Source organism: Megalobrama amblycephala, linkage group LG7 (genome assembly GCF_018812025.1).
Source record: "Megalobrama amblycephala isolate DHTTF-2021 linkage group LG7, ASM1881202v1, whole genome shotgun sequence".
NCBI classification, from domain to species: domain Eukaryota; kingdom Metazoa; phylum Chordata; class Actinopteri; order Cypriniformes; family Xenocyprididae; genus Megalobrama; species Megalobrama amblycephala.
In genome coordinates this window covers 35,387,004-35,410,378 of record NC_063050.1, presented here as the reverse complement: position 1 = coordinate 35,410,378, position 23,375 = coordinate 35,387,004, and the positions used below count along the sequence as shown (strand labels likewise).

The window sequence follows — 23,375 nt, the reverse complement described above, 5'->3', positions numbered from 1 at the left end:
TGCTTATCCATACATTTTTGTCCAAAATCCAAAAGTCCAAAAATGTACATATACTGTAAATGCAATTCACAGCAGTTTCCAGCTAAAATGACCACTAGTGGCAGTAAACACCAAAAACTTTTATTTCTTTTCAAAAGATTATGATTGCAGGGGCAGATTATCATTAATAAAGACTTATTTTCATGTGGTTCCTTTTACAATGATCTCAAAACACTGCGCATGATTTGAAAACTTATACATTTTGATATCTGCATTACATAACTAGCACAATATGTGTTAATTTTTCTGATGTAGTAAACTTGTTCGGTAGTTCACCTGTTACAGCATTGCATTTGTGATTCTGAGCATGTGGGTATAAATCCTGTTAAACATAAATTACAATAAAAGAGCTCTCAAGACCTGAGGAGCAAGCTATATGGCATGGTTACTTCAGGAATTGGTCTCATGTTTGCTTATGTTAACGCTATTAGTTGGGTTTAGGGTAGAGTTTAGTGATTATTTTCAAAAGCAATAGAACTTTTAACCTTTCAGTGCCACTGGCCGGACAATTCATTTCCAAACTTCCACAATATGTACAACAACCAACAAAATAAAACGTAGCCAAATTCATTCATCTGTTTCGGATGAAACTGAATGCGCTTTTAGTGACACACTGGACATTTCACTTTGAAAGTGTCGTGAAAGTTGAAAGAAGCACCCAGTAGAGGCTAGCTAGTTTGAAACCAGGAGTTAGTGTATAGTTATTGATAATGTTATATTTGCCATAAATTGTTTTCCTTCAATCTCCCCAGGTACTTTTTTTTTTCTTTCTTTCCAACCCTTGAAAAATGATTCCATCCTCACAATATCTAAAGCTTGATTTACCCAAACTAGGGATGGGCAATATATCGCATGCGATTCTCACGCACATTTCGTCAGTAAAGCCGGTTCCCTGATTACCGCTAAATCGCCATCACCTGCTTTCAAATGGTGCGCCATTTAACAGACAGAGCCGTAGTTCACTGATAAGCCACGCAATATCACGTTCATATCGCAGATGAATCGCCTTCGATAATGAACGCGATATTTGCGTGGCTTATCAGTGAACTACGGCTCTGTCTATTAAATGCCGCACCATTTGAAAGCAGGTGATGGCGATTTAGCGGTAATCAGGGAACCGGCTTTACTGACGAAATGCGCGTGAGAATCGCATGCGATATATTGCCCATCCCTAACCCAAACACCTGTCTACCCATCAACCTTCACGAGTATTGTGAATTTTGTACCCTAGTTGTAAGTAACTGGGTTGCACCCAGTAGAGGGTAGCTAGTTTGAAACCAGGTGTTAGTGTATATTTATTGATAATGTTATATTTGCCACAAATTGTTTTCCTTCAATGTCCCCTGCCTGTTTTTTTCCCTTGTATTTTCTTCCCACTTTTTATAACTTGTGAAGGTTTGCATTACAATTACACAGAGACACAGGAAATGTATGCTTGTAATAGGATAAGAAAAAGACAAGAAATATATACAAATTATGACATTTAACTGTAAATGTTACTATTTCCTGGCAATCAAATTATGTTTCTCACTTTTTCTTTTGTTTGTTTCCTTTATTGTTTTAACACGTAAAAGCATCACGACAACAATATTCAAAATTTTAATTTCTTTAAAACAAAAACACAGTTACACATGCAACATTAGGGTAAAGACAATGAGCAACTTATTGGATAATTAATTTCGGAATGTGTAGTTAACTGTGTTCTGAGAATTAAAAATGCAAGTCACAGATCTTACTGTGATGTTCACAAAAGTTCTTTACTGGTTCTCTACCTACCTTTAGGCAGCTTCGACCAAAAGTGGAATGCAATCAAACTTTGAGAGACTATACAAACAACCTTAAAACACCTTCTCTCAGTCTTACCAGACTTTTAAAAGTATGCCATGTCAATAAGATAATGTGCCCTGCACTGCACACACAAAATCAACACAGCTGAAAATAAAGAAACTGGCTTGTGTTTACTGTTCGTACATAGTGTGTCAATTACAAAACATCACATTAATAACAGAGGTCACAATGTGTCCTCTCAAACTTCTTGGTTTAGGTGAATAGAGGTATTCTTAATATCATTCCATAGAAAGCTGGAATATGATGGCAGAGAACAATTACCTTTATGATTATTGCTCCAGATCTAAAAATGTGTGTTATGTTTCAAAGAGGTTTGTGATCCCATTGGCTGACATTATTTTCTTCTGTTTGTAATGATTGTCTACTCAGTTCTTTACAAGAATGGCTGCAACTTGCACAGCCAAGACACTGAAACACATTGATAGACACTGAAAAATATACATTATGATGCTGCCAAAAGTACAATAATAATTACAGAGGAAATAAAATTACAAAGGGATTTTTTTGTTCTATTTTCATTTAGCTTGTCCACCCTCTTTCATGCTCTGTCATCCACAGTCTGGGTTTCATTTTGGGTCCCTGTTGCCCTGCAAGTTCCTTTTGTGGTAAGTCTGTGACATCACTGCATATGACATCACTTGGTTCAGAGTCCTAAAAGAACCATCGAAATGCTTCCCCATTGTTTACCGGTGTTCTCTGGAAAAAAAACACAAAAGGAAAGTACAGAGAAGCAGCATTATTAGAACAGAGAAATTTAGTAACATTTTACAATATGGTCCCACGTTAGTTAATGCATTAAAAGTTGGTACATTTCACCCTATTGCTACATTTAACAGAAAGTCAAAAGTCAAATAATTATCTTAGCTTAGCTCATTTAATTTAATCTGCAATTGACATAAAAGAAGACAATGAATCCTACATCTTGTACATCTGCACAATTAACCACACTTCCAAATTGTACTGGGTAGGGGAGACCATGGGGTAGAAAGAGCAAAGGATAAAGATGGGCCTTTTCTTTTGTTGTTTTAGGTATGCCAAACAGAAAATAAAGCATGTGACAGCATTTTCAGGAACAAACAATCATTTCATTGTATCTGTGTCAAAGGAAAGCACATGTTCAGTGTAGCAATTATGCAATTTATGCCCTTTATCTATTCAATTTAATGTCCAGGCAGTACAGTTTGGTGCTCTTATAATCTATGATGTCTAACTACCTAAATAAATAAGAAAGCCATATGTGTTGTCTGAAGCACTTTTTTATTATGTGTGAAAAAATTGGGGGGAAAAAGGGGGAAAAAATGGAAAAAGTTGAGCCAGTGGTGTGGGAAATGGACGCACTTTCAACAGATTTTTATAGGCAAAAGAACGAGGTAAGTGTCAAAATAACCCTTTTTTTTTTTCTTTTCAAACAGCATATCTATTGATCTATTTAGGTTATTTAAAAGGTGTTCAAGGCCAAATGATATAGGCTTTATTAGTGGTTGTTTTTATTCTTGGTGGTTCACAATAAACAAACAGATCATAAGATCATTCAGTGCAAGGACATTTATCCAGCAACAAGTGGCGAGACATGAACCAAATGTAATGACAAAAGGTGAGAGTTGTTTCATTCAACAAATGCTTTAAACCTGGATTGACCTCATCACGAAGCATTGCTTGCTTTCAGAATGTGTGAGCATGTCATTCTTCCCATTCAGGTGTGCATGGACTTACTAATCACTATAAAGGGTGAAAAATAAAATAATAATAAATAATATCTTAAGCAATAATAATTACCACATGACAAATAAATTAAAATGACAAGAAACACAAGAACAGCAATAATATAAATAAAATTAGAAAAATAATAAAGTAATCTACACATTTTATTCATGCCTCCACACTTTCCTCAAAACTGCTTACATTTGGACTCGACATTCACGTTCACACCTGACATTCCTGTTCGCACTCAATGCAAAAAAAAAAAAAGTTTTTGTTGTGCTTAATGACAAATGACATTTGAACTTGTGACCTCTTATTCTAAGTGCAATAAAGATACGGCTAGACCAACACAGATCTTATTCTTATTCTTATTCTCCCTTAAACTGAAAGGTCCAGTCAGAAAAATAACTATTTTCCACACTATTTTCCAGCAAAAAAGTATTTTCATGAATGTTCAGAATCGTAGGGGGTAAAGCAAAAATTCATCCAAAATCCTAGTCCAACATGAATGATTGAATGTAAGGAGCAGGAGAGGAACAGAAAGAGACAGGGACAAAGGAATCAATTTGTATAGAATAACTCTCTTCTCACATATAGTGTATTTTGTATAACCGCCAACCACAGAAAATTAATCCCAGTGTTGAGATTTTTCGAGAAACAAAAAGCAAAAAAAAAAAAGAAAGAAAAAAAAGGCTATTCTTTTGAATGAGAAACCATCTTAAGAAAAATACTAAAATAAGTTGAGGCTCAGAGAAAAAAAATCTTTCTCCAAATCTATATATTCCCCCATTGATCAGTCCCTGGTGGAAATGTGGCTCGCCATAGACAGTAATGACCCTGATGTGCGTGGCCGGCATGTCTGCGTTTTGTTAAGTCTCACACTATTGATCTGGTTGAGACTTCCTGAGTGCTGCTCAAATTCACTTCCAGCCGTCTCTCCTCGCCTCACTGCTGTGACCAGGCACAAAGAGAGCTCAATTAGCACAGCTCGACAACGGCTCTCTCCCGCCTGCGCACTCCATCAAAATCACTCCATCAAACCACCCAGAGAGAGGGGGGAGGGAACAGGAGATAGTGGGGGTAGTGATACAACGGGAACATGCAAGTAACTTTGAGGTTATATTTCCAATCAAATGATGTCAGGACAAATACATGGGTATACATGTATATCATCCTGCATTCAAAGCTTAGCATTTGTCAGGAATACAGGGAAAATAATTTTCTATTTGTTCTAAAGGTGCCCAATATATGTTGTCAGCTAATATTAGTATTTTGTAAAATTTGTATGATTGATCCAGAATTAGATCATATCAGAGCTTATCTTTTTTCCCTCAAAAGTCTGATTCTCCATTGGAACTTTTGAAGTTTGAATTTTTATTTCGTGGTCTTCATTTACAACCTCAGAAGAGACCGCAACCGCAAAATCTCTCACTTGTTAAAAATTCAATATGTGCTGCCTCAAGAAGCATAATGACAGATTTTACGTCAGTGATATAAATGTGACATGCTGTGTTTTGAGATATGTGGGCCTTCATATAGCTAAAATATACCTAAAATTAGAATCTAAACCTCACACAAAACTATTCTATACCACAAGTTAGCACTTTGAATGCAGCACATCAGTGTTTGGACTTCTTTGATACTGCCTTTTACAATTTTTGTGATAATTAATCATTTAATCATTATTATCATAATCATGACAATGTCTGTTATGTTTTCTTATGTGTGTGTGTGCGTGTGTTGGGTTTCCATGTTTTATGGACTTTCCATAGACATAATGATTTTTATACTGTACAAATTGTATATTCTATTCCCTAACTCTAACTCGAAACCTACCCAGCACAGAAAACTGTTTACCAAGGACACAGACAGACACATAATATAAAATAACATAACATAATATAAAATAATGATCAATTATTTGTATCTGACAAAGTGCCCAAATCAGTGCACACCTACCAAATGCCTTCAAATAATCAGCATGGATGCATTTATGTGATTGAGATTTACTGAATAAAGAATACAGTCTCATATCCTGCTCACAAAGGAAGACACGTCAAAGCCAAAATCAGCCACGCTGAATGAAAGAGAGTTCTGGATGCGATGGGGGTCCTAACAGCCATTGACACTGATTGGGGATGGCAGGTGCAGTTAATGACAGGGGCTGTGCATGTCCTGCTCTGATTGAGGTGAGAGAGAGTAGAAGGAAAGAGAGGAGAGACGAGTGCTGACTCATAATCAAACCATAATCAAATGGCAAAAAACACACAGACAAATATATGCACTCAAACACATGCACATACTGTTTCATGCAAAAATACGCTCACAGATTCATTCTCAGTCTCACGCACACACATAGACACACACACAGGCATCCTATCCAATCCCAACCCTTCTCCCCCACCCCCAGCAACCCTGATATGGTGATTCGTGGAGGCCACAGATAAACCACTCAAGACCATGAGGATGATAATGGCAGATGCTGCGGAGACTCAAATTCAATCAGCACTGGGCTGTCAACGTGGATGAGTTTAAGAGTGAAACACACTCGCTGACATACGTTAATGACACATCAGCTGAAGTAAGACAAAAACAGTCCTTGATTAAAGGGATGGTTTGCCCAAAAGTGAAAATTCTGTCATCATTTACTCACATTTACTCATTATTTATGTATGTTTCAAACCTGTACGACTGGGACATGTATGGACAACATATGAGCAACATCACACGAGTAGCCATGCAATATGGCTGTATATCAGCATGGCTGTGATTCGGCCGTAGACATGAGGCCGCAGGCCGTAGGTAATCACAGTGTGCTGATATACAGCCATATCGCATGGCTACTCGTGTGATATTGCTTTTATACAACAGTTCAATGGCACAAGTGTGTAAATAAATAAGATCAACAACTGAGTGTCTTTAAAACCCCTTTTTTTGTGCAGAACTACTTCCATCCATCATGGATTCAAATATCAAGTTGACAGTTTAACAGTTGAGCCCAAGCCTCCGTTGCTAATTCGAAAACACTTCAGAACTAGTAACGAAGGAATGTTGAGTTGCTTCATTGAAGCTTATTGTATTATATAGTAAATTAGGGTATTATGAGAGAGAGATCGACTAAAGAAGTGTATTACCTGCATCTGATATAGCATTCATTCTTCAGGTTAATGTCCATAATATTATATATATTATAAAAAATCAGTTTGAATGTCCGCTGAGGAAAGCGATATTTTTGCCCTTTTAAAAGTTAAGAGGATCACAGCACTAAAACAACTTCCTTGTTCTGACTTTTTGCCACCATCTAAAGACGTAATAATGTAACTTTCACTGATACTATTGACGGACCCTTTCTCAAAACTAAATACGGCATTTTATTTATATGAAATAATATTTATTGAACAACAATATTTAAATTAACAACAATCAACAACAACCATTATAAAAGACATAAACACAAGCAAACAATAAACACAATCAAAACAAATAGTATAATAGGTGCTATGTTTATATATGAGTCACATATTTGAGTAAATGTAGCTCTGTAGCATAAATGTAGCTCTTTAAACTACATTTTGTGATGTAACAACAGTAGTATTTAAAAAGAAATATGGTGGATTTGCTCGACCGCCATGACAGTCTCCGCATGACTGTACTAGTGCTGATATAGGGAGAATATCGCACGGCTCTCAGCCAATCAGATTCGAGAACCAGACAGAACTGTTGTATATATAAGTATATATTACTTGCATCTGATACATATATATTCTCTTTATTTTTTGTATATTTTCTAAAAATATGTTGAGATATCCTCTATGCTGCTAGAAAGTTTTCTGTTGGTTAAAAAAAGGAGGGTAAAGTTTAAGAAACAGAAGGTTGGCAGAGAAAAAGAACAAGGGGGGTTGGGTTCAGTGACAGTGGCTGAGACCCTTGTCTCTTCACGAGATGAATACCAGTCCAGGCAGTGTGCTGATGTGCTCCAGAACGCTCATTATAACGCACAGCCCATACGTTGCCCTGACATATCCATTATTTATTAACGTATGGACTAGGGAACCAGGCCACCATTCATGACTGCAATCCTTTGGAGGCAATTCTGACAGGTTCTTTCAGAAATAAATAAATAATCCTTCACTTCTCTCTTCCTTCATGGCTTATGCGCCCAACACAAGAATAGCTCATATGCTCAGACTGTTTCTGCCGCTGAACCTGTAAACATATTTCACATGCATTCACTGCTCAACATATAAACCCTAGAATTGTGACAGACTGTTATATTGTCCAGGCTGATTAATCCAGCTCATATTTTGATTAAATATCATGCATAATAATGTTAAGTTTATTTCAGTAAATTTGTGTACATCTCACATGCAATTATTAAACAAGGGATGGCAAGTAATTTTTTATTATGATTGTATTTACAATGCTACAGTTATTTGTGCTTGTAAATTGTAGAATATAGTTTAAATAATTTATGATATAGTTTAAATAATTTGTGATTCTCAACTGGTGGGTTGTGACCTAAAAATGTATTGTAGGTGTGTACTGATAGAGCCACAGACAGCAGGATTACAAACAATGTAAAATGCAAATAATAAGATGCAACTAACCTTATAATCATGATTTGTGCTTAACACAATAAAAAAGGATTATTAGAACTTTTAAAAGATATTCTAAAAGACTATCAACTCTTTAAAAGCATTTCGCATTTCTTTGCGCCCATTAAAAATATTTTTTAAATATTTGTTACTAAAACCTTTAAATATCAAAAAATACTTTGAAATTAAAATTTGATGGATGCAATCCAAAAGAACAGATGACTGATAATAACCAATGCACAATAGGCCTTCACATTATGTTACTTCAAAACAAAAGACTAATAAAATTAATATTATAAATGTTTTTTTTTTTTTTACTGTAATTCCAATTGGATGAGTTGTATTTGAATCCATTGTCAAATAGTCAATATACAACATACACACACGTGACCACATAATTTGAATATTATATTAGTGCAGCAAGTTGCAATGTTGCATTACACTTTTTAACAACAGGTTACTTGTGTCGAATTGTTTGGAACATGTCCCGCTCTGTATTTTCATACTACTCCATGTATACGTAACATAAAGCAGTTCGCTCACTGATATGCAGATCTGCATATTATATCTATCACTATATCTATAGTGGGATAAAAAGTAGCAAAATCTCCAGTATGATCGTATATACAGTACGTCATATATATCATACTGCCCAGCCTATCATTAAACTGTATTATATCAGTATGTATTTATAATGTATTTTATTTTTTAAACTGTATTTTTATCAGTATTAAGCCACCCTGCTCTCTAAATATCGCTATTCAATCACACTCTACAGTCACATTGTTGTCTTACTGTTGGTCTTCATAAAAACAGCAGAAATTATTCATCAATAACTTTGTAATGACAAAAAGCTATCTGTGCTCAAATTAAACAATTGCAGCAAGTAACCCTGTATTCTTTATTGCAGGCAAAAAGAACAGAGGATGACAGAATCACAGAAATAGAGGAAAAATACAACAGATTCAAGAAGTTTAGGATTGTAAGGGCAAGCCAAAAATTCAGGGCTGCTCTCCAGACATAGAAAAATAAAGTTTCTCTGGTGCAGTCAGCCCAAACTGATGTGTTATATATTGCCTGTCACTCTATTCTACAGGAATATTGGGGCGTTGCCAAGCTCAAACCTGGAAGGTACAGCAATCCATCACCAACATTCGAGGAGATCTCATCTCAGTCTTGGTAGCCAATATCCCAGCTGCTTGAGCGGCATATAATAGGGACCCAGTTCAAGGCTGTTGCAAACACACCGCTCATCTACACCTTCCACATTCTGCAGTTGATTGCTTTAGCCTTACATCGCAATGTCTTCATACAAACAGAAGGAATGATTACAAATAAAGGATATTTGAAAACATTGATTGCCCTAATATATATATATAGTTTGACTAAGAAGCTGGCCATGTGAATTAGCCATTTATATTACAGTGTTTAAGACATGCAATGCATAACGAAAGTGTATGCAATGTTCTATCTATCTATCTATCTATCTATCTATCTATCTATCTATCTATCTATCTAGACAGCACACCTATGTCAGTGATAACCTTAAGGAACTTGAACTTGAAGTAATGTCTTATTTACTTATAATAGTTTACCACAGTTATCAGACCACAGAGCAATGAAAGAAAAGTGGAATTACTTATTTACTGTAAGAATCAATTCAGACAAGGACAGATAAAAAATTATTGAGAAAAAATGTGTAAAGGGAGCAGTTAGGAGATTCAATATCCATGCCGTTTTCTGAGTACACATTTGCCCTTGTAAGAAAAATAAAGTACATCTGGAGGTCATGGACTATGTTTCCCTCACATAATACACTACAAAGATAGACAGCCAGGAGAGCTGTTACAATCAAGCTGGAGACTTTATCAAATGTTAATTTCACCAGTTTATTTTTACACATACTGGGTACCATAGACAGAAGGTGAACCAACTCCAGGGTAAGGCTAGATGAGCTTCCTCCTTAAAAACACATTTAAATAGAATGTCATGAAATAGTTTTAAGTTACGTGTCATCTAGTAACAACCTACACAACCCATCATAAACCCTCCTGATAAATTATTTGTTTTTACAGTTTTTCTCAGTCGCATTTCCCAGATTACAACTGAAATTCTCTAAACTACTTGTTCAACCTCCACATCATCTAGTCACTTGACTTGTGCACAACATAAAAGCAATTTCTCATTCTTTTGAACAAACTGCAAATGTTTTGGTACATGAATTGATTAGGTACCCCAGATAGCAACATAGTGTCAGCCCAAATACGGCCCACATCTGGCCCACGTGGAACACTGATACATGTGACACTTACCAGATGTGGGCCGGATCTGGGCCAACACTATGTTGCTGTCTGGGACAATTGTCTGCTGTTTCCTATCAATTGCTTATGCCATGTTGATGAAAATATATATTACTATAATATATATTAAAATATAAAATATATATTAAATGCAAAATGGTTGAACTAGTTGTCATAAACTGTCAAGCATATTTTCTACACATTTCTATTAGACTTCTTTTGTAAATGTGCCCTGAATTGATGAATTGCGGAGGTGAATTTGAATTTCACTAATGAAAGGAAATGTAAAGGCATAAATCAACTAATGCTGAACCAGTTCTCTAAAAATCTCATGAAGCTTCATATGACAATTATATATAGACAGAGCACAACACAGTGGCACAAAATCTGACAATGGAAGAACAACAAGGAAACAAACAGGGTCAACAGCAGGGAAGAAGAAGAGGAGTAAGGATGTGTGGTGGAAGGGTACGGAGGCAAAAGAGTAGAGACAGGATTCTGATGAAATAAGGGCCACTATTATGGACCATGTTCTCAATCATGATCTTATGGCTGAGGCAGATTGAAAGGTACAGCCGAATGTTGGAAGACAAACCATTCAAACATTTGTAGACAGAACAGGTATGTAATCAGGCAATGTCCACTGTACTGTAAAACTGCATACTTACTGTAAAATATACAGTAAATATACTTTATAGTAGTCCACTTGCCTTTTACACTATACAGTAAATATACGTTATAGAGACATAATTTAACACACATATATGCAGTATGTGTGTGCGAGTGTGTGAGTATATATATATATATATATATATATATACACACACAGTCAAACCAAAAATGATTCAGACACTAGATATAATTTTTTTACTAGTGGGTGCAGGACACTATAGTTCATTTATGTAAGTGAGGATAGCAAAATAAAGTAAACTGTGACATATTATACCCAAAAATTCTTCATACAGTGGACTACCAGTAAAATTGATAAAAAATTTGGGACAAAAAATTATTCAGACACTTTGACCTGACCATGTTTTGCTTAAGTGTTATCTGACATAATTAAGATTAATTTTTTCTGACACAGTTTTAACTCTGAGATCCTGTCATATTTTATTACCATTTTTTTTAACAATAGTGAATAAAATGTAATAATGAATGAAATGTTCAAGGTTTTGTTAAATTTTGGTTTGACTGTATCTCTGGTGCAAAATTAAGTAAAGCTCACGTCACAGGGAAACAATTTTATACAGCGACAATATATGTACACAGTATATATAGTCTTGTCTTTTTATTTATATTGCAATGAAATTGTACTGAAATTTGTTGACAGACCAGTATTAAAAGTGTAATTGTGAATCCTCTTGCAGTCAATATCCCACATAGAGTTATGTGTAAATTTGTACTGTTGAAATTTAAATACGCCATTCAGATAAAGTGCAGTCTTGTGCATTTTCAATCACTGTCATCAAAATCGTAGCCATAGTTTACATCTGAAAATACTGACAGAGTGTACTGTTATATTGACAACGTCGCTAAACATTTTGACTATCTTGTTTGTGAACAATGACACAAGGACTTGTGAATTGATGAATGAACTGATATGTTCATTGACATAAATAACTCAAAAAAATGATTCTTGCCACTATTTGAAATTAAGCAAAAAAATCTAATACATATTTAAAAACTAATAAAAATACCTATTATTACTCCAAATTACTTTTATACAACATGAATGAAATGGATACAAGACCAACCTGATCAAATTACATAAACTATACTTAATTTGTTGCCATAAGGCGCAAATGCAAGTGTTGCGAATGCTCACTGAAGTCTGAGTTCAAAATACAACAACTGAAGGCGCAATGGCTATCTACTGTCTGACTCGGCGAAAAAGAGGATTTGGATGAACAGATGTGGATGTTTTACAAGGTAAGATATGTTTATTAATGATTTAAACTTAAACAATAACCATTTTTATGTTTATTCTATCTTGTTTTCTTAGTTTTAGCGTGAAGGCGCATTTTTGCTAAAGCGAATTGACCGTTATTAACTTTTATTTTAGGTCTTCTCATCTGTAAAAGGAGTAAGTTAATATATGTAACTGTGCTCATTTTAAGATAACGTTATGCTGTCGACTTGACGGTGCACCGTGCATCATATTCGCATTTAGATAGATTACAAGTTATTATTATTATTATTTTTTTTAATAACAGATTCGTCATTTCAGCGTTCTTTGCTAACGTTTTGCTTTGCAAATAAGCCAAAACGTTGCTCAAACACACTTCATTATTAACTTATACGTTATCTACGTTAATGAATACGTTATCTATATATTATATTGTCTTACAAGTATTTGTAAATTTGCTCATTTCGAGATATGTATTCAACTGACTGTGAAAGTAAGTTATATATATAAATACCTGCTTTGTCATCTCGATGTGCATTTTACTTTGCTTGAAATATAGTTTTGAAATATACCAAAACATTGACAGAGTGTGTTTGTCATTCAACTGTATATAAACTAAAAAAAAAAAAAATCCTGTTAAAAGTCGTGTCCATGAAAGGGAACATGAATTCTTTTCAAGTCGTAATTTCATTAAAAATATATAAATAATAATAATAAAGTGTATGTCATCTTTACTATTTCAGAAACCTCATCAGTGGGACAATAACTCAATTATGGTATGTGTAATATTTTTTCATATTTCTTGTATTAAAACTAAAATTTACTCATTTAATTTCTTTGTAAAATTTTTGATGTCGATTTTCTGTTTTTTGACTTTCAGATATGTGAGTTTTGTGGAAACGTAAAGTGTGTGGAAGAAGCATCACAGAAGTATCCAGTATGTTTAAGTAACTGAAACATTCTAAGATTAAACTTGGACATTTTGAGGAGAGATTCAGTCAACCTGTTCACAGTAAATTAAGTAAGCAATTGTTTTTGTTATTTACATTAGATTTTTTTTGTAAATTACTATAGTTTCCTCTACAGTAGGCCTCCACCTCTTCTTTCTTCCTTTTTTCCTCTCAGATAAAAGCAGAATTAATGCGGATAACGACTGTGCCACTTCTGTCAACGTTCATAGCAGCTGGACAGATACACTGTTGATCAAATTAAAGTTTTCAGCAGCAAAGGAGCTTCTGGACAAAAGATATCACACACATTGCAGTTGCAGACAAGGTGTGGTAAATTGCGTTACTGTTCTTTGGAACTAATTACAAAAATTGAACTATAATCATTCACTGTTTTTAATATTGTGTCATATTTTTCAGTGCGAAGATATACACTTCAAATGAGACTGTGTCATAAAGAGTCTGTGTGTGTATCTCAATGGGGACATTACAACACTTCCAGTTCTCCAGAATTCTTCCAGAATTCCAGGTTTGTACTGTATATATTTTTTTGTAATGACCTACACATATAGTATAATGCTGTGTGCTGCCAATATTTCAGTGAAACTAAACAAGGTGTTATATATTTATTCATTTACTTGCTTAGGACTGCAATCCTGAAGGAACTGAGGGAGGAATTTCTGAGACCACTCTGGGCCCTTTTGTGACCCTTAAAGAAAGCTCTAAGGATGAGCCAGTGGATGTTGGCGTAGCATAAGAGGGTTTAAAACTACTACAACACTTAGGAGTTTTTCCTTTGGATGCTGTTTGCTGTTTGGATTGATCTACGCAATCAAGCTATGCTCCGAGTCTCAAATTCACTTTTGAATTCTTCCAGAAGGTACTGATGAATTTAGATTTTAGGACCTCACATAGATGTTTCGATCCACTGGAAGGACTTAGAAACTTTGAAACCTAAGAAACATTGAATTGAAGACTATGATCGATGACACTATGAACCAATGACACTAACTCAAATCAAGAGACTACATCTAATGCACCTTCTGGCTTCCTCTAACTCTGATATTTTTAAAGGGTTAGTTCACCTAAAAATGAAATTTCTGTCATTAATTACTCACCCTCATGTTGTTCCACACCCGTAAGACCTTTGTTCATCTTAGGAACACAAATTAGGTTATTTTTGATGAAATCCGTGAGCTATCTGACCTCAGATAGACTGGAACACAACTACCACTTTCAAGGCCCAGAAAGGTAGTAAAGACCAGAGGTGGGTAGAGTATCCAAAAACTGTACTCAAGTAAAAGTACAAGTACTTATAGAAATATTTACTCAAAGTAAAAGTGAAAGTAATAATCCTAATAGTTACTTGAGTAAGAGTAAAAAAGTATCCAATAAAAATCTTACTCAAGTAGCTCGTTACTAGTTACTTTTATTATTATATATATATATATATATATATATATATATATATATACACACACAATAGCATGTTATTATTTAATGTTTATTATTTAAATAGATATTTAATTTATTATCATAATTAGATATATTTGCAACAAACAAACATAGAAGATACAAGCATTATTTCTAGCATCTGTAACCCGAATGTATCGTTACTATATTAATAACGTATACAGCTAATGTTACATTTTAAAGAAGAGAGGAAACTCTTTACATGTGCTCGCGCTCATATCTGAACTTGACACAAACAATGATCAAATACACATTGACGGATCTTCTTCGGTCTGCTCTCCAAAATGTAATCAAATGTATATTTCAGCAGGCGCGTGTAAACTGCTTAACTGTGTCAACGCAAAGGCGTTCATTTTCAAGACGAACAGGTCGCTGGCGCCGCCATTGCGCAATAGTATATGTATACATTAATGTATAAATTAAGATATATGCCCATAAAAACGGTAAAGAAATACTACATACTTTTGTTATAGTGACGTAATAATCTGTTTGGTTGTAAAATGTCGGCTATTGGCTGTATCATGAAGTAAAATCAAATAAAATCGATAGGCCTACCGGTGGAATTGTTCACAGACAGCATACGCAGCTCAACTAATAAAGGTCTTCATCGCTGGCAAACAATTGGATGCATTTGCAGATTTGCTTTTAATTGACTGTAGGTCCACTGCCACTTCATCCGCTCCGAGTGAGAAACCGCTTCAAACGATTCAGCGCGTGCAGGAACTGAACAAATCATTCAAACTGATTCGCGAATCAATTTAGACAGCTTTACCAACTTGTTTGATCAAGTCTTTGAACAGAATCGACTCAAAAGAGTGATTCATTTGTGAATGGGGCATCGTTCATGAAAAAAGAGACAGCGCGCATGGAATAAACTACGCATTTCTTAACATTTACAGTATTGAATTAAAATAAAGTAACGAGAGGAACGTTGCCCATTGTAGCGAAGTAAAAGTACACATTTTTCATTACAAATGTACTCAAGTTAAAGTAAAAGTATCCACATTTTAATCTACTCTAAAAAGTACAAATTTTCCAAAAAACTACTCAAGTACATGTAACGAAGTAAATGTACTTCGTTACTACCCACCTCTGGTAAAGACATTGTTAAAATAGTCAATGTGACTGCAGTGGTTCAACCTTAATGTTATGAAGTGACAAGAATACTATTTGAGCGCAAAAAACAAAACAAAAAACGACTTTCTTCCCTTTTATGTCAGTCTCCTACGCAGCTGAGGTTGTACACGCATAATATCTTAATTTGTGTTCTGAAGATTAATGAAGGTCTTAGGGGTTTGGAGCAAAATTAGGGTGAGTAATTAATGAAAGAAATTTAACTTTTGGGTGAACTAACCCTTTAACAGAGATGTTAGCCCTTGTGCTATTCCTTGTCCAGGAAGTTAACTTGTGAGTAGGACACTTGGGCTGCTGAATGTCTAAATGCTGAAATGTGACAGATAACAGAAAACTGTTATATGTAAAGTCAAATATAATCCCTCGAATTGCTTTTCTTTTTTCCCCAAGTGTCCTGATTGTTTTTTTTTTTTTTTTTTTTTTACACGTTTACAAGGAATGTAACCATTTACTGTTATGTTTCAAGTTTCAGACAAGCAAAAGCACAAACTGACTACCATACTATGCAGAGAGATCGCAATGTTACCTTGAATATATGAAAATAATGCTTGATGTTGAAATTTGGTTCCTTGTTGAGCTATGAACTTTTTGGCACACAGACTTAAAACTAAAAAGTCAAACAAGGAGCCATAACCATTGTGTTAGTTTCGGAGAAAGCACAAAACTGCTGTAAACGGTTGTCTTAACTTGTGAAATACTGCATTATGTTCTATTTTTTGTCAGATTGGATGTTTCTTATTATTCCTGCAGCAATTGAGACAATAAATTTTTATGAATGTAACATGTGTTTGACCATTTATTTAATATAAATAAATTAATTTAAGGTAGTTATATAAAGCAAGTAAGAATAAGTTATATTAAAAGAGTAAGTTTTATGTATTACACAAGTTTAAATTGCAGTTTATCAGTTAACATAACCTTTATTTAATTCATTCAAGTCAACTGAACATGATGGGGAAGCTTAAGTAAAAGTTAACTTTTTTACATTGGATTTATGTGATTAAAATGGATGGAAATTTTATATGCAATTGAATTACATAAGTTTTAATTTTGGGGGTTAAATATTTTTTTGAGTGTACTTATCTTTGAGAGATTGAGAGATAGATTTTGAGCAGGTTTCAGGCTTTTGCAGGTAATCCATTGTGTGGTGCTGTTTGTATGATTTGTTTTGAGAAATGCACTTACTGGTTGGCAAATCTTAAGGATCATTCAAGAAATGTACCAAAGTGACTGAAAAAAACTGTAAAGCGGCTATTTTCGCAAAACCATTATAATTTGATCAGAAAACCACTTATAACAAGAAGATTTATGCACGTGTAGAACTCAGCACTAGTCAATAAAATGCCGTTTTGAGCGGTGAGTAGATACTAATTTGAACACGTCTGATTGGCCACTGCGTTCAAGAAATGAACTATGCTTGCAAGATATGCTTGTAATTGGCTTCACTGCTCAGCGTTGCAAAACACGTTGTAAATAAAAAACCTTTGACACTCTCAAGAGTGCAAACACACACAATCTGTTTCACCAATAGTCAAGTCAAGTCACCTTTAATTATATAGCGCTTTATACAATACAGATCATTTCAAAGCGGTCTTACAGTGATAACAGGAAAATTATTCAATGATGCAAACAGAGTTAATTTCGGCTATACAGCAGCTCTAAAAGAAAATAGTGTCATTGTTCCACTGAAGTCAGTTCGATGTTGATTCAGTTCTGTTGTAAAGATAGATCATCAATTATTAAATTAGTTAATTCCATCTATAAAGCAGTTCTGCAGAAAACAGTGACATCATCGTCCAGCTCAGTTCAGCTCTTATTCAACAGTATCAGTGCAGTCAAATCAATAATATTTTTGAATATTAAGTGTCCCCAGCTAAGCAAGCCAGAGGTGATGAGACATATCCAGCTGCAGACCCGCAGCACCAGCAGTTTCAGAACCGCAGCCACAGAATGGAAGTGAGGGGCGGGGCTTAAACAGTCATATTTGCGCTACCCATACATGTCATTTTCTTTTGTTAAATATAAGTTGTTTTTACATGGATTTTGATCGGATCGATGTCTACAATATTTAACAACATTACTTAAATAAAGTCACTTTTCTGTTCATATATGCATAAGATATCATGATGTACAATGAGGATTTTTAATTACCATGTTAATGGATAATACAAACTATGTTTTGTTAGTCCATAAGGCATGAACTAATATGTATAAACTGTGAACAAATACTTTTAACCATATAATTTTGAAAATATATTAATAAATGTGTAACCATATAGTGAATTGTCTCCATTGACTGTATGTGCTATTATTTCCGTATGTATGTTCATGTTGTGAACTTGTGACAAATAGTATAAAGACACTGAGGTATGGGGAAATATAGGCCTACATGTCTTTAATCAAAATATAAGTCAAAATATAGGCCTACATGTCTTTAATCATTGCAAATCCTTGAACAAGTGAAACATGCATTTAAGCCAATGAGACATTTAACAACAGAAGGTGTATATGGTGAGTGTATGATATTTCTGTCATGATGTGGTGAACGAATTTATATTTATATATTTGAATTAAGTGTTTATCTGCTATAGGCTATTGAATCTGTTCACGTCTTTCACATTTTATCATTAAAGATTTCTTTTACATTTGTCAAAGATATTTATTGTGTTAATATTAAATAAATATTAATTAATAAAACTTATTCATTTAAATTTCAAGGATGAAAATACAGGTTTTTCTGCAGAAATGCCATGATATGGGCTTATAATTTTTAAGTGTTTAAGATGATTATTTGTTGTTTGCTTGGTTTTTTTATTATGAGCTGTTTAAACATGTTTTAAACCTATTATTTTAGAAATGTTTTTTAAATATCCTATTTGATTTCATACAGAGAGAAACACATTTCACTTGTTCAAGGCTTTTTTTAAATGGTTATTTTTATTTGACATTAAATAGCCTACATTATACATAATCTAAGTATTATTTGTAACAATTTGAACATGAAGGAAATAATGCAATCAAATATACAGTCAAATGGGAAACACTTTACATATTACACATTTATTAATATATATTTGAATTAATACAAAAAAAAACTTGTATAGTTGTAGCATCGTTTAAGTAAACAATTAACTAAAGTGTTTGTATCCATTAACATAAAATCTTCTCAAACTCTTTGTTGTTAAGTATTATTTGGAACATATAGTCAAATGGGAAACACTTTACAACACACATTAATTAATATATTTTTTTTAAATAAAAATGGCGTATAGTTGTAGCCTATATCCTCAAAATATAAACTACTGTATTTGTATCCATTCATTGACATTAAGCATGACCAATAGGCTGTTTTAAAATTTTGCTCTTTGTACATCATGATATCTTATGCATATTATATGAACAGAAAAGTGACTTTATTTAAAAGTATTGTTGTTAAATATCCGATCAAAATCTGTGTAAAAACAACTTATATTTAACAAAAGAAAATTAAATGTATGGGTAGCGCAAATATGACTGTTTAAGCCCCGCCCCTCACTTCCGTTCTGTGGCAGCGGTTCTGAAACTGCTGGTGCTGCGGATCTGCAGCTGGATACTATTGGAGGTGACAGTGGCAAGGAATCCAAACTCCATCAGATGACATAAATGAAGAAAAATCCTTGGGAGAAACTAGGCTCAGTCAGGGAGCCAGTTCTCCTCTGGCCAACGATATGCTATTATTACAGAGAAAACTGATTCTAGACCAGCAGTTATGGGCAGTTCTTTCCTCTAAAAGTAATCAGAACCAGCAGCAGTCAGTGGAAAATTGACTGAGAAAATTCCACGCTAGTCTCAAATCCATGTCCAGGGGAAGGCTAAGCCTTGCCCAGCCTTACACAAGCTCCGCCTATGCTGGGTACACAGATGACCAATGTAATTAATTAGCACAAAACAAATTACAGTTTTTCCTCAATCTCTTTGGCACATTTTTCGAAAAAGTCTTAACATTCTCTAAACTGTAAAGTGTAACTGTCACAACTGTTTGCTGGAACATCAGAACTCTATTGCATGTCTGCAAAATGTAGTAACTCACCCAAAACATTTAATTCATGCTTGTATCAGTAAATTGGCCAATGCCACCAAAATAAAAAGTTTTGTCATTGTGTGAGCCACATTGGTCAAAATGTTTATATGTTTTTCACTATGAAAATATTTGTTATATACAAACTGCATGTGTTTTCTATTTTTTAGTTGACACTGTTTTCTGTACTATACAAGAATGTCAGTTTTGTCTAACTGAATGCTCTTGTGTATCACACTAAGCTTTTTAGATACAGATTTCAGAAGTGGCTAAAAATGTATTAGGAAAAGTCAATACTGAAGTACACAAAAAGAAAATGGACATTTGGTCACATTTTATATTAGGTTACATCAAAAAATAAGTACAGTATACTTGTTGTACTCAGTGCATTGTATCAAATGATTCATTTACAGTAAATGTCACAGTACATACAAAGCATTTAAAGACACCTAATATAAAGTGGGACCAACCCTGTTGAAAAAAACTAAAAAACAAACAAAACAAAAAAAACAGCATATGCTGGCTAGGTATTTGATGCATGGCAGCTGGTTTGAGCTGGTTTATGCTGGTCCTGAGCTGGAGCTAGTTGCTTAGGACCAGCACTTGACCAGCTTAAACCAGCTCAAACCAGTTGCCATGCTTCAAAACATGCCTAACCAGCATATGCTGGTTTTTCAACAGGGAAACATTTTTATTTATACAACACGTTTATTTTTGTGGAAACGTGATACATGAAAACTGAAAATTCACAGTTGCTTGTTCATTTTTACATATTCTATTATAGTATGTCTTCCCCTAACACCACACATTCTTACATATCTTCCTATTGTTCTTCCATGACAAGAAACTGTGTATTTTCAGTTTATATGCAACACATTTCTACAAAAATAAACTGCTGTTGCTGTTTAGGGATTTATACGTATTTATACAAACTCCATATAGCCTATATACTGTATGCTTCCAAAATTGGTTGATTGGTAAGATTGTGATTCATATGTCATTTCAATGGCATGTCTGACAGATTTTGATAACTGAATGGACCATTTTGCATGTAGAGTTAGAAGTTGTGAAGTTTAGAAGTTGTGAAGAGTTTGACAATTCCACTGAGAATCAGCTCATCGGTTTTAACAACAAACCAGGTGCATTTAGATGTTGTGTAAACTGTAGATCGTTGTACTTACTCTTTTGCACACATGTAAAAACACATGCAATTTGCTCAAATCAAAAAAGAAATCCAAATCTGATATGAACAAGTTCAGAGACCTGAACTTATTGTTTTGAGAAAAAAAGTCTCATTCAAGAATTGAGCCAAAGCAATTGAGAAAATCTGTAATAATAACAAAAACTATTTAGTTTTAGTTTTAATGTATTTATTTGTTGATCTCTACTGAATGTACACTGCACAAGTGTTTAAAGGAACGCATTCTAACTGTTTCTTACTATGAACACTTCCAGAAGAAAAAGTGTTGGCCAAGTGTTTAGTGCATGCTCTCATGCTAGTGACACAATTTCAAACCTGGTTTGTGTCATCTCTGAAGATCTCCCCTCTCCCATCTCCCCTCCTTCTCATCCTCTCCATGCTCCTCACATTAAAAGTGGCAATAAAATTAAATTAAATACATATAAAAAATTAAAATAAACACTGTGCATTCCAAAGTGGCACCACATTTTATAAAAACACACATAAATATTTTTAATATATTCCAACCAAAATTTCAGAGGTTTTGAATGATGAGTAAGTCTCTATTATAATTTTAAGTTGCTCAGAATTCGGTGTCTGTAAACATAGTCTTCCCTTAAGAAAGCCATCCTCCACGTAAGTAAGCTTTCTGTAAGAGCACTTCTAAGATATTATCATTGCTCACAGACCACAACTCCATAAACAGGGATAATACAGGGATAGGCAAGCAAGAAATGGGAAATGGGGGTGACATCACTGTTAGCTGTTGATCCCATCAAGAAAATGAAGAAGGGTAGAAAAAGGAAAAATTCATTTTTAGAAGGAGGAGGAGTGACACAAGTAGAGAAGGTACAAGAGAGGATGGTGAAAGAGCGTGAGGAAGACAGTGGCAGCAGGGTGCTTTCTAAGGGCTCTCAGGGGACATTTTGTGGAAAGCTTCCCTCCCTGTGGCAGCCCGCAGGCCTTTAAAGAATGGCAGCGGGACGTCAGTCACTGGCGTCGGCACAGGAGAGTGAGTGAGTGCAGCATAGCGATGAGCCGATGAGCCATGTGGGTGTATCGGTGCGAGGGCTAAGCGATCTGAACAGATTGCCTGTTCTCTGAAATGTTAAATCAAAATGCAAAACAGGAGGTGACCGGTCTTCCTCTCTAAACAGATTCACCAGCATATGTGTGGACAGATTCTTGTGGATCACTAATATTTAAGGTAATTAAGCTGAACCTCCAACTGCTTGTGAAGCCCTCGGTCTGTCTTTTTGTAATGTCAGTTATTTTAACCATCTTCAGGACAGAAGAAAAGGTCTGTACTATTTTGTAAGTAAAAAAAAAAATCTATAGTATAAAATTAAAAAGTCAATTCTGTATTTAAGCTCTTCTCTAACTTGCTCATTAATCATAATTCAGATTATAAGATATATTCTGAAAAACTGAATTTGATTGGTAAAGATAATCCAATTTAGCAGAAATATCTATGTATTTTGAAATGCACACTGTCTGTAACGCCAACGATTGGTGTTTGTCAGACTTCTGCAAGATCGTGAGTAAAAGCCAAGTTTGAGCATGCACATGTGAAAATCTTTTTTGGAGAAAATCAAAAAGTTTATATAAAAAAAAAGTTATATAGTACATGTTGGGAACGACATGAGGGTATGAAAATGAATTTCTCAAGAATTGCCATATTTGAGTGATCTAAACCTTTTGTACTGTATTTGTTACAGCCTTGCAGCCTTGAATACATCTCCGCCAAATATACTCATCTATAGGGAGGAATAATTTCTCCTTACAGTGTTATACAATCTCAGACAAACTACTGTACATGTTGGTCATTTTTGGACATCCCTCTTCCCATCATACCAAAGATATTTGGATCAGTTGTCAATAATTGTGTCTACTTTATTACTGTTGCAACTTTGCAATATTAGTGTTTACATTTGAGAATGTAGCCAATACGTGTGGGAAAGTATATTTGACACTACAAACCTGTTTCAGCAAGACTTGCATTTATTGTAACAACAAAAAAAAGTGAATACTTAATGAAAAAAATGCATTTAAAAGGTAATTGCAATGCAGGTAAAAAAAAAAAAAAAAAACCTCCCATTGCCACATCACATCCTGTTTACGATAGCTTACTGCAGGAAATGCCAAAATGGATGCAATTCATTCCCTGTTACCACAGGGGAATAAAAAAATATTGT

The 23,375-nt window shown here is 34.4% G+C and overlaps 1 protein-coding gene and 1 long non-coding RNA gene across 2 annotated transcripts in view; one reads left to right on the top strand and one right to left on the bottom strand.

The window, feature by feature from the left end:
- Positions 1–1,100: 1,100 nt before the first annotated feature.
- The window catches only part of cxxc4 (CXXC finger 4), a 33,944-nt gene continuing 11,669 nt past the window's right edge, over positions 1,101–23,375 (bottom strand). Inside the window, exon 3 of the mRNA XM_048197214.1 lies at positions 1,101–2,583. Within this exon, the coding sequence (XP_048053171.1) occupies positions 2,539–2,583 (45 nt within the window). The 3' untranslated portion in view covers positions 1,101–2,538. The remainder of the gene's footprint in view (positions 2,584–23,375) is intronic.
- Positions 12,922–14,082, top strand: LOC125272405. Its single transcript, XR_007185829.1, has 5 exons — positions 12,922–13,165; positions 13,270–13,410; positions 13,515–13,664; positions 13,757–13,865; positions 13,983–14,082. It is a non-coding gene; the product is annotated as an uncharacterized LOC125272405 (long non-coding RNA).